We start from the raw sequence: 16729 nt of genomic DNA on the forward strand, positions 1-16729 counted from the left end.
ATGGAATTGCAGTATGTATTTAGTTTGAGAATTTAGACTTGTGCTACTGTAGAAACTTTCACAGATTGGTTTCATCTGGACAAACAAAAAAAAGCAACCGGATACCAACATGTTCTGTGGAGAAAAAAAGTGACAAGAATTCCGATCGAATCAGGATCTGCTCGAGCTCATTAACAATAGAGTGTTCATTGAAGATAGCAGAAAGGCCAGCCTCTTTGGCACATGACATGGAGTACAGAGAGTGGAGACGCTGGTACCCAGCCTACAACAGCATGTGTCTTAATCTTTTTCAGGATTCCAAACTGCATTCTTTAAACATTGCAGAAATTTTTTTTTTTAAATAAAAAGATAAATTGAACAAAACACTCCTTTTGCAAACATATTGTATTCATCCAGTTGTGAAGCCAAGTGTAAATACCAGGTCAATTCCCCCAGTGCATCACTCATTGAGGTGATTTAATCAGTGTAGAGCAGCAAACAAATAGAGGAGTAATTATAAGCACTGCTATGTGGATACAGGAGAGGGTATCATAGTTCTGTAGAAATGCAAAGTTCAACATCATATACAGTCCAAGAAAGAGACATTTTCACATGTGCAAATTGTCCAGTCCATGGTGTTTTTCACCCTCTGATTCCAACTGACAGCAATCAACATTGAAATTATGCTTTTTCAGCCATCACATTGGCCTCTCACTAGAGAGAAAAAAAACCTGACACTATTACACTACCACAGCTGAGACAATTGGATTGGTTTGTGCAAGGTACATAAGTGCCTGACACGGACACAACACATTTCTGAGTGTGGAAACAGGTGTGTCTGTGGACACTGGTTTTACCAGTGGGGCCCCAGGGGAGGCTGAGACTTGACAGTGAGTTCAGAGCTCTGACAGGGGAGAGGGACACTCCTTGTCTCCTAGCCTCCACAGGTGCTTGGTTCCCACGATGCGAGGAAATGTCTCCCCAGAGCTCATAACTCCACATCGTCCGAGTCCGGTGCAGTACTGGTGGACTGGGCCTCTTCCTGTCTCTCTCCCCATACAAATCTGTAGTTGTTTTCCAACTCCTGCTGTCTCTTTTGCTCCTTGTAAACCTCTTCTGTTCCCCCTGTCTGAGAGAAATACAGGGAAGAGCAAAAATAATAGCTCACACAATTACTCATACATTACTTAAACATCTTCCAAAATGTTAAACTGCTTCCCTCTCCATCAATTGCTTATGTTGGTTTTGAGAGCAGTCGTTGAACCAAATAGAGAAAATGTCCTTTCAGATCTTTTTCAACACATATCAAAACCTTTTTCTAGACTGAAGAGGAAACTCTGTAGTGTTTTTTAAAAGGTTGATTTTTTAAAATTGTAATTACCAGTAGGTTGATGAGCAGCTCTCTGAAGGACTTGGTATCTTCTTCAGTCAACCACTGGTCCCCAGCCTCCTCAGCTGTCCTTCGTGTTATAATCTTCACCTCAATTTTACCTTAAAAAAATAATTTTCAACTTTACAATACTAACAAGCGTTTCACATAGACCAAAGCACGTGCGCACCCACATATACACACACACTAGAATATGGACAGCTTAAAATGTGCAACTCTGCACAAACAGCCAGCAACCCTATTGAAAAGCTTCTGACACAATACCACACAAAATGAGAATAGATAATAGAAACGAGACATGGAAAGCACACAAGAGACAGATGAAAATGGATGAGACAGTGTGACTGTTGCATCTACACCTCTTAAAAATATATTTCATGCTATATACAAATCATTCAAATCCAGGCGGAAAATATTTACACAAGAAGCAACATAGTATCAGTCAACTCCAGCCTAAAATAAGATAAGCCTATTTTGAAATGTTAATATGACAAGCACACCCAGAAGCTTCCTCAGATAATATATTCACACATTAACTTTGCCACACACCAGAGATCTGCAGGAATTTAAAAACCCATTTCAACAGATACGAGATCATGCAAAGCATAGCTCTGTTTTGCCAGTGACCCCCTTCTATTTTTGGAACCTGACCTAAATAGCCCAAATTAGATGAGAAGAGTGACATGATCACACGCTAAAGATATCAGGAGGAAAAGAGAGACAGGCCGTGTGTTTTTGGGCACTCCCCTTCCTACCTTCGGCCTTCAGTCCCGCCTTCTCTAGCTGTTCTTTAACCACGTCCTTAATGTGCTGCCACTGGGGGTCACCTTCGCCCATCTCCTGAACTTTGACCTCCCCATCGGGACTGCTGCCTGTCTTATACTTAGTAACTCTGATCTTAACAAGGTCGTCAGCCGCTTGGTCTGGGGTGACGAGACAAAAGAGGGACAAACAACAGAGGTCACCTCCCAACAAGTAAAAGTAGGGCAACAGGATGTAGGAGTTAAAGCCAGCAATGTGGGTGGGATCGCTCAAGAGTTTTCAATTCACTACCGGTATTCTATGATTCCCTTTCTCTATATATGGGACTGTAAGTATACTGATATAGCCTACTCCCATTTTACTCTCTCCTGAGCATTGAACAGCGAATCTCCAAAAAGGTACTGAACATGAGATGGAACAAGAAATTATGACAGACATCTACATAGAAATGAATATACACGGAATGTAGATGTATGATCTATGAACACAGAGCCAGGCCCAGAGGGTGGAGGTCCAGTTACCTGGCTGTCGAGGGGCCAGGCTGGGACTGCCCCTGGCTGGGTCGTTGGCCCTCTGGCCTCCCTCTGTCTGGGGCTCTGCCTCTGTGTCCCTGGCCTCTTTGTCCTCCAGGCGGTCCAGCAGCTTGTCCAGAGTAGCCTCCAGGGTCTGGGTTGCCTGAGTGCGGTCAAACTCCCCCTTCAGACCCTCGGTCTCCAGTTCTTGCTGAGCCTAGAACAAAAAAGAGAAACCCCACAAAGCAACATTATCAATCAAAATATTAACATGTTGACAAAATAATGGTAATTTAGATGTCCATCTACCTCACATGTTTGGCCAATAATGTAGTTGAGCACTCAATAACCTGTTCTATTACAGAGACCCATTTACAGCCTGTACACTTGTCTAGCATCTCTAGTGTCTGTTCGCACCTCGTCTATGATGTTGTCAAACTCTTTTTGCATTTCCCCTTTCATTTCCTCAATGTTGGCAGAAGGTACTGAGATGTCAGCTATCTCCTCCTCAAACTCCTGCAGCAAGAGATGCTCTTCTTCATCCCCCTCCTCATCACTCTCCTTTTCCTTCTCGTTTTGGAGTTCCTCTCGTTCTTGTTTGGCTTCATTTTCTGCTTTCTGAGAACAAACTCAGAATTAACCATATTGAAATGAAATGCACAAAAATGTCACTGAATTATGAATACATTGTTATGGGTAAAAGTAAACTGTGCCATGACCTAAAGGCAGCACTAACCTTTCTGTTGCTCTCTTTGAGATGCTGCACAAATTTCATCAGGTCTGCAGGGTCAGTGATGATCTTGAAGTTAAATTGTTCATCTCCAAAAGCTATGAGGAGTAAGAAAAACACCAGATGGATATTAACCAAAAGGAAAATACTTGAAAGCATCAGAAGTGATATTACAGTGAAAAAATAAATAAATTCCAGTTTAATATATTACCATCCTCTGTGACCTCATTGTCTGTGAGCTGATTATCATAGGCATCCTCTCCAGCCTGTGAAAACAAAACACTGTTGGTGCCATCTTGTGGAAGACTAAGGCATACGTTCAAAGATATGACGATCACTGACTGTACCTGATGCTCTGAAGTGGTGTCAGTTGCTGTGGTACTCCCTGGCTTTGTCACTCCCTCCCAGAAATCAGAATCCTCGGGCTCTTCAGAGGTCAGAACTGCATCTGGTCCAAGAGGAATGAATCAAGAGGACAGATTATTTCTCAATATGATGCTTTCATTATAAAATCCTGCAAGCAAGCTGTCCAATAAATTAAGTACTTTGATTAAGCAAACGGGATTTGTACCTTTTGTGTCTGACCCCAGGACATCTGGGTCATCAGTTGGCGTCGCCGAGTCCTCGTCTGTCCCCTCGTCCCCAGCCAACATCTCATCAAGAGTCTTCAGCTCCTCTGAGATCTGCTCCACTTTACGTTTCGTATCCGCTGAAAATGAAAGACAGAGCGAGAAGCAGAGTTACATTATTCATTAGGGCTTGTGAAATCAGGAAAGTACCAATTAAAATATTTAGTCTGGCTCCATATCACAGTACATAGTGGTTCCTCCTTTAAAAAGTTGCATCATACTGCAGCACGTTGTGATTGTCAGCCATTTTTACCATTAATGCTAGTTAGACCACCAGAGGGCATCTTTGAGAAGCATTTGATAGTAATGCCAATATTGAAGACTAAAGAATTGTACAACTCTTTTGTAAGAACATAGTATATGGGATTGATTTTAAGAAATGTAGCTTAATTAATTGAATATTATGGCGTTACTATTGGAAGAAAAACGAAACCCTCAGGGTTTCCGGTAATGCCATATTTTCCGTTCCATCCTGTATAACGTGATGGTCGGGAGAAGGCTACAGTACTAAGAGCATAAGAGGATTGGAGGATTCTAAATTAATATCTAAGAGGCATTTTTCATTAGGGCAAATCTGATCTGTGAGAATATCGAATGGGCATTCATATCATTTGAAACTAATTAATAATAAATCGCTTTGTTTAAAAATTAATTATATTTTGGAGATGATTTTGTTTTCATTTAACCTAGTGAGCGAGAAAAGGCCATTCTTAAACATGGGGTGAGACATTCTCACTAATTTGTAAATAAAGTTTGTTATTTAGAATGGTTTATTTCTGTTTTTAGAGGGTGAGAAACCAAAAGCCGCCTCATGGGTCTCCCGGTGGCGGCTGGCACAGGTATCAAAGCAGCATCTGTAGTAATGCAGTGTCTTAGACCGCTGCGCCACTCGGGAGGCCCTATCCACAAAGTTTAACGCTGATCAATTGCCATGCACAGAGTACCAAAATACAGAGGTGTTGGTAAAGGTATATTGTCCTGCTAATAGCCCATAATGGGCTATTATAATACTGTAGATGGTGTCTAAGTCAGGATAACCAAAACATTTCTTTATTAAAGACTATCAGAAAGAATGTTGGTACTTATTTTGATCCAAAGCCATGAATGAGTGAGTCACTCAGCTTTATGTAGGTGCCGGGGATAAATGACTTAGAAATGACTGCCTAGAAGGTCAGCATCCCGGAGTCGCCTCTTCACTGTTGACGTTGAGACTGGTGTTTTGTGGCTACTATTTAATGAAGCTGCCAGTTGAGGACATGTGAGGACTCAGTTTCTATTTGGTTTATGTTGCCCATTAATTGTCAGTTAGAGACATAGTAGCGCTTGGGACCCAAAAGGATAATCAGTGCTCCAACTCCCCATTGCGCTGGTCTAGAGCAATGAAGTAGTGATACAGGGTACCGTATTAAACCACAAATTACCTCTAAGTCCCACAGCATAATCACAAAACATTTAGTTGAGCAACCACTGTATAGGCCAAGCACCCTCCCAAAGACCCCCAGCCCCTGTTGACTCACAGACTTGGGCCTTGACATAGTCCATGTACTGCTGGGTGCTGAGGGCTGGCTGACACACAATGCCCTGGGGCTTGGCGGTGTAGGGCGGGCGCAGGAAGGGGTGCTGGCAGGTGCGGGTGGTGTGGACCGTCAGCACGTAGCGGCACGACTGGGGCTCATCCACACGGGCCACGTAGTCCCCCGAGCCCTCCTCACACACAAACTGGACGACACAGACCAGAGCAAATCAGGGGCCAGAAGTCATGGATTGTCAAGGAGCCACACCAGTCATATCTAATGTGTGGAGTTTTACAAGATTTATTAAATGCAATACAAAACACAGGTTGTCCTTACTGATGTTTATTGCAATATTAAGACCCCATCGCATAGGCTCTCACCCTGACTTCAGTCTCCCTGGGGTTCCCGTTCAGGTCACACTTGGAGCCATTGACATAGCTCTGACTGTGGTAGCGCTTCAGTCTGTGTTGCTTGGAGGCCTGGGCACCAGGGAGGAAGAGAAAGAGATTATTATCATCAACGCATACACCATGGATATTCTACTGTATCATCAAACTGCATAGACCATTACATCAAATTTAAACACTTGCCCCCAATGCCCCCCTTTCCTGATAGACGTGTTAATATTGCACCATAAATTGTGCCTTCCTGTATTATACTTAAAATGTTTATTATATTCTACTGAGCCATTTACTTTATGTTTGTAATCTAAACTTTTATTATAGTTGTTGAATTGTCCAGAAGGAACCTGCCAGTAAGAATTTTGTTGGACAGTGTAGCTTTTTCAAGCAGAAATTTGCTTCCTGCAACACTAACTCAAAAAAGTTCTGGGACACTAAAGTCCATGGAGAATAAGAACACCTCCTCCCAGCTGCCCACTGCACTGAAGATAGGAAACACTGTCACCACTGATAAATCCACCATAATTGAGAATTTCAATAAGCATTTTTCTACAGCTGGACATGCTTTCCACCTGGCTACTCCTACCCCGGGCAACAGCACTGCACCCCCAACAGCAACTCGCCCAAGCCTTCCCCATTTCTCCTTCTCCCAAATCCATTCAGCTGATGTTCTGAAAGAGCTGAAAAATCTGGACCCCTACAAATCAGCCGGGCTAGAAAATCTGGACCCTTTCTTTCTAAAATTATCTGCCGAAATTGTTGCCACCCCTATTACTAGCCAGTTCAACCTCTCTTTCGTGTCATCTGAGATTCCCAAAGATTGGAAAGCAGCTGCGGTCATCCCCCTCTTCAAAGGGGGGGCACTCTTGACCCAAACTGCTACAGACCTATATCTATCCGAGCATGCCTTTCTAAGGTCTTCGAAAGCCAAGTCAACAAACAGATTACAGACCACTTTGAATCTCACCATACCTTCTCTGCTATGCAATCTGGTTTCAGAGCTGGTCATGGGTGCACCTCAGCCACGCTCAAGGTCCTAAACGATATCTTAACCGCCATCGATAAGAAACATTACTGTGCAGCCGTATTCATTGATCTGGCCAAGGCTTTCGACTCTGTCAATCAGAGTTCAGTGTGTCAAATCGGAGGGTCTGCTGTCCGGACCTCTGGCAGTCTCTATGGGGGTGCCACAGGGTTCAATTCTTGGACCGAATCTTTTCTCTCTATACATCAATGAGGTCGCTCTTGCTGCTGGTGAGTCTCTGATCCACCTCTACGCAGACGACACCATTCTGTATACTTCCGGCCCTTCTTTGGACACTGTGTTAACAACCCTCCAGGCAAGCTTCAATGCCATACAACTCTCCTTCCGTGGCCTCCAATTGATCTTAAATACAAGTAAAACTAAATGCATGCTCTTCAACCGATCGCTACCTGCACCTACCCGCCTGTCCAACATCACTACTCTGGACGGCTCTGACTTAGAATACGTGGCTCTGAATACGTGGACAACTACAAATACTTAGGTGTCTGGTTAGACTGTAAACTCTCCTTCCAGACCCATATCAAACATCTCCAATCCAAAGTTAAATCTAGAATTGGCTTCCTATTTCGCAACAAAGCATCCTTCATTAATGCTGCCAAACATACCCTTGTAAAACTGACCATCCTACCAATCCTCGACTTTGGCGATGTAATTTACAAAATAGCCTCCAATACCCTACTCAACAAATTGGATGCAGTCTATCACAGTGCAATCCGTTTTGTCACCAAAGCCCCATATACTACCCACCATTGCGACCTGTACGCTCTCGTTGGCTGGCCCTCGCTTCATACTCGTCGCCAAACCCACTGGCTGCATGTCATCTACAAGACCCTGCTAGGTAAAGTCCCCCCTTATCTCAGCTCGCTGGTCACCATAGCATCTCCCACCTGTAGCACACGCTCCAGCAGGTATATCTCTCTAGTCACCCCCAAAACCAATTCTTTCTTTGGCCGCCTCTCCTTCCAGTTCTCTGCTGCCAATGACTGGAACGAACTACAAAAATCTCTGAAACTGGAAACACGTATCTCCCTCACTAGCTTTAAGCACCAACTGTCAGAGCATCTTACAGATTACTGCACCTGTACATAGCCCACCTATAATTTAGCCCAAACAACTACCTCTTTCCCAACTGCATTTAATTTATTTATTTTGCTCCTTTGCACCCCATCATTTTTATTTCTACTTTGCACATTCTTCCATTGCAAAACTACCATTCCAGTGTTTTACTTGCTATATTGTATTTACTTTGCCACCATGGCCTTTTTTGCCTTTACCTCCCTTCTCACCTCATTTGCTCACATTGTATATAGACTTGTTTATAATGTATTATTGACTGTATGTTTGTTTTGTACAGTGTGTAACTCTGTGTCGTTGTATCTGTCGAACTGCTTTGCTTTATCTTGGCCAGGTCGCAATTGTAAATGAGAACTTGTTCTCAACTTGCCTACCTGGTTAAATAAAGGTGAAATAAAAAATCCTGTACATACAACTTGAAACAGCGGGTGAGTATCAGGGGAGGGAGTCACTTCTGCTGTAGCAATCAAGTCAGCCTCAGACGCGGTTCTTTCCCTCATCATATCATCAACCTGAACAAGGTACATGCTGTGTTCCAAAACCAACAAGCAGCCCGTACCTGCCAAGCACTCATTCTAACCCTAATGCAACTATAGTAAAATGGGTGAAAAACAAAGTAGGATACAAATCTAAACAGCTTGAGATTTTCCTGTACATTCTCTCTCAATTGGCTTATACAACATGCTTTTTGCATGTTTTCCAGCTAGTATACATGAAAAACTCTTGGTTTTGTCCTTTGTATGAGTTAAACACATACTGAATCAAAGAAACTTTATTTGTTCAAATGCGCCGAATACAACATGCGTAGACCTTACCGTGAAATGCTTATTACAAGCCCATAACCAACAGTGCAGTTGAAGATAAGAGTTACGAAAAAATAATTAAAAGTAACACAATAAAATAACGATGCTATATACAGTGAGTACCGGTATTGAATCAATGTGGGGGTAGAGGTAATTTGTACATGTAGGTAGGGTTGAAGTGACTATGCATAGATAATAAACAGCGAGTAGCAACAGTGTAAACAAATTACCATACCAGGCAGTGATGCAACTGGGCAGGATGCTCTCGATGGTGCAGCTGTAGAACTTTGAGGATCTGGGAACCCCTGCTAAATATTTTCAGTCTACTGAGGGGGAAAAGGTATTGTGAAATCTTCATGACTGTCTTGGTGTGTTTGGACCATGATAGTTCATTGGGGATGTGGACACCAAGGAACTTGAAACTCTCGACCCGCTCCACTATAGCCCCATTGATGTTAATGGGGGCCTGTTCGGCCCGCCTTTTCCCATAGTCCACGATCAGCTCATTTGTCTTGCTCACATTGAGGGAGAGGTTGTTGTCCTGGTACCACACTGACAGGTCTCGGACCTACTCCCTATAGGTGTGTCTCCTCATTGTCAGTGATCTTGGGTTGACCTTGGGTTGTGCCATGGCAGAGATCTTTGTGGGCTATACTCAGCCTCGTCTCAGGATGGTAAGTTGGTGGTTGAAGATATCCCTCTAGTGGTGTGGGGGTGCTTCAGCCTCCAGAATTTATGCTGCAGTAGTTTGTGTCGGGGGGGGTCAGTTTGTTATATCTGGAGTACTTCTCCTGTCCTATCCGGTGTCCTGTGTGAATTTAAGTATGCTCTCTCTAACTCTCTTCTCTCTCTCGGAGGACCTGAGCCCTAGGACCATGCCTCAGGACTACCTGACATGATGACTCCTTGCTGTCCCCAGTCCACCTGGCCGTGCTGCTGCACCAGTTTCAACTGTTCTGCCTGTGATTATTATTATTATTATTTGACCATGCTGGTCATTTATGAACATTTGAACATCTTGGCCATGTTCTGTTATAATCTCCACCCGGCACAGCCAGAAGAGGACTGGCCACCCCACATAGCCTGGTTCCTCTCTAGGTTTTGGCCTTTCTAGGGAGTTTTTCCTAGCCAGCATTCTCACATTTCAAAGCACTCCATGCCTACCGACGTGAGTGCTACGGGGCGGTAATCATTTAGGCTGGTTACCTTCACTTCCTTGGGCACAGGAACTATGGTGGTCTGCTTGAAACATGTAGATATTACAGACTCAGTCAGGAAGAGGTTGAAAATGTCCATTTAGACACTTTCCAGTTGGTCCGCGCATGCTTTGAGTACATGTCCTGGTAATCCTGTTCCCGCTGCATTGTGAATGTTGACCTGTTTAAAAGTCTCACATCGGCGACCAAGAGCGTTATCACACAGTTGTCCAGAACAGCTGGTGCTCTCGTGCATGCTTCAGTGTTGCTTGCCTCGAAGCAAGCATAAAAGGCATTTAGATCGTCTGGTCGGCTCACGACACTGGGCAGCTCACGTCTGGGTTTCCCTTTGTAGTCCGTAATAGTTTTCGAGCCCTGCCACATCCGACAAGCTTCAGAACCGATGTAGTAGGATTCAATCTTAATCCTGTATTGATGCTTTGCTTTTTTAATGTTTCATCTGAGGGCATAGCGGGATTTCTTATAAGGGTCCAGATTAGTGTAACGCTCCTTGAAAGCGGCAGCTCTAGCCTTGAGCTCAATGTGGATCTGGCCTCTAATCCATGGCTTCTGGTTGGGATATCTACGCACAGTCACTGTGGGGACAACGTCGTTGGTGCACTTATTGATGAAGCCGATGACTGATGTGGTACACTCCTCAACGCCATTTGATGAATCACGGAACATATTCCAGTCTGTGCTAGCAAAACAGTCCGCGTCATCTGACCACTTCCGTATTGAGCAAGTCACTAGTACTTCCTTCTTTAGTTTTTGCTTGTAAGCAGGAATCAGGAGCATAGAATTATGGTCAGATTTGCCAAATGGAGGGCGGGGGGGAAGAGCTTTATATGCATCACTGTGTGTGGAGTAAAGGTGGTCTAGAGTTCTCTTTCCCTCTGGTTGCACATGTGAAATGTTGGTAGAAATTAGGTAAAACAGATGTAAGTTTGCCTGCATTAAAGTCCCCAGTCACTAGGGGCACCACTTCTGGATGAGCATTTTTCTTGTTTGCTTATGGCCTTATACAGCTGGTTGAGTGCGGTCTTAGTGTCAGCATTGTGGTGGTAAATAGAAAGCTAAGAATAATATAGATGAGAACTCTCTAGGTAGATAGTGTGGTCTACAGCTTATCGTAAGGTACTCTACCTCAGGCGAGCAATACCTAGAGACTTCTTTAATATTAGACATCGCGCACCAGCTGTTATTGACAAATAGACACACACACCCCCGCCCCTCGTCTTAACAGACGTAGCTTCTCTGTCCTGCTGGTGCATGGAAAATAACGCCAGCTCTATATTATCCGTGTCATCATTCAGCCACGACTCGGTGAAACATAAGATATTACAGATAATGTCCCATTGGTTGTATAATCGTGATCGTAGGTCATCTATTTTATTTTCCAATGACTGCCATCTGTTCTATTGACCAACGTGCAATGGGAGTTTACTCACTGGCCTACGAATTATGAGAAGGAAGCCCGGCCTCCACCCTCTTTTTCACACTAATGACAGGGATTTGAGCCCGTTCCCGAGAAAGCAGTATATCCTTCGCGTCGGACTCGTTAAAGAAAAAAAATATTCTTCCAGTTCGAGGTGAGTAATCGCTGTTCTGATGTCCAGAAGTTATTTTCGGTCATAAGAGACAGTAGCAGCTACATTATGTACAAAATAAGTTTAAAAAGTGAAATGCAAAAAAAAATTTAAAATAGCAAAGTTGGTTAGGAGGACGTAAAATGTCAGTCATCCCCTCCAGCGCCACGAAGTAACACCACAAAGTATGACAAAATGCTTTAAGGGTAGAGAGGAGAGGGGCTGCATGCAACAGAGAATTAAACCAGTTACCTTGGCTGTTTCATTGTTCCAGTCAAACTCTGAATCATAGTACCCCAGGAAGAGAACATCCCCTTTGATGTCTGTGTCTGTGGAGAGATAAAAACAGACTATCATTAGAGGCAAGGCCTAAATCTAAATAGACAAAGCACCATCAGGTAAACCATGTGATGCAGTAGCACTTGACAGACAGGTCAACACTAGACAGGTCAACACCAGAGAAGTAAATAATGACGTGTAACAAGGGGATCCAAAATAAACATGGTGAAAGTGTAAACAGTGAGTACAAACAAGATGATCCAGCTGTTGCTACTTGTGTTAACTTTTGGCAAACACCGTGGTTGAAAATAAGTCTTACCCTCAAGGTGGTACTGTCTAATGTGTTGTCCATAGCAGAACTCATATGTCCACCAGTCTTTTGTCTGCAGTTATAGAGAATGACAACGTTTCAGTTGCTATGACATTTCATATTCATGTTGACAGTGACCTTACAATACTAGAAGAATAGCAAATAGCCTAGGCTGCCTTATATGGAGAAGTTGATTTCTTATGTGCATATGGAGTCTGTCCAACTCAAGGTCCGGTAGATTACAAATTCAATAATCCAAGTGACTTCTTCATCCATATACAGTAAGAGAGGTAGCTTATTGTAGAGACAATTTGGATGGTTAGGTTATGCAAACTCACCAAATCAGATAAGCACGATAGGTATTTAACTGTCAATACAAGTTGCACAACTCATTGCAAGCATCCAACCTGGGCCAACTAAACTTATTCTCTTCCATTTAATTAAAAGCATCACTTTATAACTGTCTGCAATAGTTCTGGTGTAAAGTGGCCAGGGGAGAAAACTGTTTAGACATTGATACAATATGAAGCACTGTTGTCTCTAGGCAGTGGTATAGTATTCCTCCCCTTAGTCTTCTTGTGTGTGTGCTTGTGTGTCTGACCTTCACTAGGCAGGGGGCAGTGTGCATGGGCTTGAGCAGGTCTGGGATGCTTGGTCCGGTGTAGCCTTGGGAGTCAGGCTCAGAGGCTCGGTCCTGGTGAAACCTCACTGCCTGGGCTGGAAGGCGACATTCATACATCTGCTTGTATTTGCTGGACACCAGCATGACTTCTTCTGTCTTAGCCTGTATTGTAGAAAACATGACATAACGCTAGATAAAACAGACTATTACATAGCTAGTTAACGAGATAGCTAGCTAGGCAAGTATGCTATCTGACAGCTGCTGTCAACTTGAAACTGCGTTTACTAAACGATAGCTACATATTAGTAGGTAGCAACAGTTAGCACAATGTATCAGTCTGTGCATAACGGTAACGTCCGCATTGTTGACTGGGGCGCTAGCTAGCAGCACTATAACGTTACTTCATCTAATTAGATAGCTAGTGCATTATCATTTCATTCAAATATCACGACTAACGTTAGCAAGCCATTAGCCATCTGACTCCACTAGCGATCTACAGTAACGTTAGATAGCTAACTGGGCAGAATCGCTGAGACCATGCATGCTAGCTAACGTAAACTATCATTTCTTAATTTCACGTCTCACCTGACCCATAATGACAGGATCTGGAAGAATCTGGATCCCATATTTCACCTCGTTTAATTCCTCTAGATTCAAGAAAGCCAAGACGGATAGCTGACATGTCAAAAAAAAAACGTACAATCCCCTCAACCACCTATCCACGGAAGCAGCCATGATAGCTAGTTTCTGCTTCTCTTTCTTCTATGGTATAAAAGCTAGCTAGCTACATCTGTCAAGTCTTGTTGCTGTTTATTTGTGCTATGGAACGTCATGGATTGGACAACAGGGACATCAAATACCACATAATACGGTATTATACATGTCAATCAAAGCCACTACGTTGTCCTATTGGATAATTGTCAATCCTTTCCAGAATCCCTCATTTTGGACACGACTGTTTCCTCGATTGGTCGAATAAGTATGTATAGGCGTGGCTCATACATCATTGGGTGAGTTCGTTTTGTATGGCCCGGTTCCCCGGGTGTTTAGATTTAATTTAACCCTTGTGTGGTGTTTGGGTCTGTGGGACCAATTTTCAATGTTTACTCAAATAAAAACTATACAATTAATAATTTTTTCAACCTGAGACTCATTGGCCTTGGCTCATTTTCTGTGAAGAACATTTAAAATAACACATTTTAATTGATTGCACACTGTGTACACTCCTACACATTTATAAAGCACATATTTGGTGATCAGGTCCACTGGACCCGAGGGTAATAAAAGTGTGGAAAAGTGTATGTGTAGGTCAAAACAAGTAAAAATGAAACAAAAAGGTTTGCTGTGTGCCTTCACTGTGTCACCCTCCTCCCTGGGCCTGCTGTTTCAAAATAACACCTAGAACCTGTCTGTCTGTCTCCCTGCCTATCTGCATGTCTTCAGCTTTTCTCGCACTCTTTACCCTTTGTTGTGTGTGAAACTACACAATGTATTGTGGGAACCTGCACAATGTTATTACAATACATTATTTCGATAAATTCGTTTGATACATTGTAAAAATATACCCCAGCCAGGGGCAAATTTGGGGAGGGACACATAATAATAAATAGCTTGGCATATGTGACTCCTGACCATGGCATATGTGACTCCTTACCATGGCATATGTGACTCCTTAAATTTCAGAATATGAGGATCATGTCTCTGTCAATTCGGAGTCTGACTGAGTAGGAAGAAGAGGATGAGATTGACCCTCAGCCATTCCCATGACCAGCCCGTCAGCAATCAGCTCATCAGCAGCCGGCAGGAGGAGAAATATGGATGTCAAAAAAGTGTGAACTTGAATGATCTTCTTGTCCAAGGAATGAGCCACCCCAGATGGAGAAGCCAGATTGAGGAGCCCCTGAGAAGAACCAAGGAATGAGCCACCCCAGATGGAGAAGCCAGATTGAGGAGCCCCTGAGAAGAACCAAGGAATGAGCCACCCCAGATGGAGAAGCCAGATTGAGGAGCCCCTGAGAAGAACCAAGGAATGAGCCACCCCAGATGGAGAAGCCAGATTGAGAGCCCCTGAAGAGGAATGAGCCACCCCAGATGGAGAAGCCAGATTGAGGAGCCCCTGAGAAGAACCAAGGAATGAGCCACCCCAGATGGAGAAGCCAGATTGAGGAGCCCCTGAGAAGAACCAAGGAATGAGCCACCCCAGATGGAGAAGCCAGATTGAGGAGCCCCTGAGAAGAACCAAGGAATGCGGGTTGTCCTGGACATGACACAGGGTCTCTGTGGCCACAACATCACATGCGATAACTTTTTCACTTCGCACAAGCTGGGAAAGGAGCTCCTCAAGAGGAACCTGCCGATGGTAGGAACAGTATGAAAAAACAACCCAGAGCTCCCTTCTCAGCTGTTGAATACATGGAACAGGCCTATCAATTTCTCTAAGTTTGTGTTCACAGCTGACACGTCCCTAGTGTCCAATGTGCCAAAGAAAGGCAAAAATTAAGCTACATAGGGATGGGAGAATCTATGGCCAGGAACCTCAAAAAACAGAGATCATAGTGGATTGCAATGCCACAAAAGGAAGGGTGGACAATTTAGACAAGCTGGGGTCTGGCTACAGCTGCAAAATAAGAACCCTATGCTGGTTCCCCATCCGCACAACCCACATAACCAACAACTCCAATACAGGAAGTAAGTGTGAGTGAGGTTGTTGCATGTGTGTGTGTCTGACTCTCCTACCTTTGTCACGTTCTGACCTTAGTTCTTTTGTTATGTCTTTGTTTTATGTTGATCAGGGCGAGAGTTGGGGAGGGTTGTCTTTGTTCGTTTTTCTATGTTGTGTTTTGCATTTGGCCTGGTATGGTTCTCAATCAGAGAAAGGTGTCGTTAGTTGTCTCTGATTGAGAATCATACTTAGGTAGCCTTTTCCCTCCTGTGTTTCTTGGGTGATTGTTTTCTGTCTTTGTGTATGTCACCAGACAGGACTGTTTCATTTTGTGTCATTCTCTTTGTTATTTTTGTTTTAGTGTGTTTAATAAATTCATCATGAACACGTACCACGCTGCGCATTGGTCCTCCAATCCTTGCTACTCCTCCTCAGAAGAGGAGGAAGACGAGCGTTACAGAATCACCCACCAACCAAGGACCAAGCAGCGTGGTAACGGGCAGCGGCAGAAATCTCAAGACTCCTGGACATGGGAGGAGATTTTAAACGGAGAAGGACCCTGGGCACAGGCTGGGGAATATCGCCGCCCCAAGGCAGAGCTGGAGGCAGTGAAAGCTGAGCGGCGGTGGTATATATATTTTGACTTGTTTAATTAACACTTTTTTGGTTACTACATCATTCCATATGTGTTATTTCATAGTTTTGATGTCTTCACTATTATTCTACAATGTAGAAAATTGTTTTAAAAAATAAAGAAAAACCATTGAATGAGTAGGTGTGTGCAAAAGTTTGACTGGTACTGTATGTGAGTGAGTGAGTTTGTCAAATTCATTTCTAGATTGCAGCCGGTAGCAACAAGAAAAAGTGTTGCGATGTGTGTCAACCCAAGAACAGGAAGACATAGTACACATGCATCAAGTGCAAGAAATACATTTGCAACACACACACAGTAAAACTCTGTCACTCATGTGGTGTGTAGAACGGCCTTAATACTGTATGTAAAAATTGTCCTTCCAATTTGCTCAGTTCAAAGCAATAAACATCAGTAGTGATGAAAACCTTGTTTTATTTATATTTGTTCAAGATAAATATGATTTATTCCACCCATGTCTTGATTATAATATATTTTTGTTTACAAAAATCCCTTTTACAAAAAAACACTCTAGTGCTTTTATTGATAAATGTGATCTAGCAGAGGTAAATGGAAAATGTTAACCATGTATGCTGTCTAT

At 43.3% G+C, this 16729-nt stretch overlaps 1 protein-coding gene across 2 annotated transcripts; it reads right to left on the bottom strand.

Annotated features, from left to right (window-relative positions):
- Positions 1 to 366: 366 nt before the first annotated feature.
- Positions 367 to 13642, bottom strand: LOC118400292 (protein OS-9-like). 2 transcript variants are annotated; one of them, XM_035796986.2, is made up of 15 exons: positions 13421 to 13640; positions 12815 to 12997; positions 12223 to 12286; positions 11877 to 11953; positions 5897 to 5995; positions 5520 to 5721; positions 3945 to 4082; positions 3721 to 3821; positions 3585 to 3639; positions 3380 to 3471; positions 3061 to 3261; positions 2653 to 2860; positions 2125 to 2292; positions 1361 to 1470; positions 367 to 1108 (listed from the first exon to the last, which is right to left on the bottom strand). In XM_035796986.2, the coding sequence occupies exons 1-15, from the start codon at positions 13568 to 13570 to the stop codon at positions 968 to 970; spliced, it is 1989 nt and encodes a 662-aa protein (XP_035652879.1). In that variant the 5' UTR covers positions 13571 to 13640; the 3' UTR covers positions 367 to 967. The 2 variants fall into 2 exon arrangements, with proteins under 2 accessions (XP_035652879.1, XP_035652880.1); XM_035796987.2 differs by lacking the exon at positions 2125 to 2292 and having other exon boundaries at positions 13421 to 13642.
- Positions 13643 to 16729: the final 3087 nt, after the last annotated feature.

This window comes from Oncorhynchus keta, chromosome 21 (assembly GCF_023373465.1).
Source record: "Oncorhynchus keta strain PuntledgeMale-10-30-2019 chromosome 21, Oket_V2, whole genome shotgun sequence".
NCBI lineage: Eukaryota > Metazoa > Chordata > Actinopteri > Salmoniformes > Salmonidae > Oncorhynchus > Oncorhynchus keta.

Excerpts from the sequence above, each read along its gene's own strand:
- LOC118400292 (XM_035796986.2), bottom strand. The coding sequence starts at position 13,570 with ATGGCTGCTTCCGTGGATAGGTGGTTGAGGGGATTGTACGTTTTTTTT. Across the intron at positions 3,822-3,944 it reads CCTGGGGTCAGACACAAAAG|ATGCAGTTCTGACCTCTGAA; the intron begins GTACAAATCCCG and ends CTCTTGGACCAG. Across the intron at positions 3,262-3,379 it reads TCAAAGAGAGCAACAGAAAG|AAAGCAGAAAATGAAGCCAA; the intron begins GTTAGTGCTGCC and ends GTTTGTTCTCAG.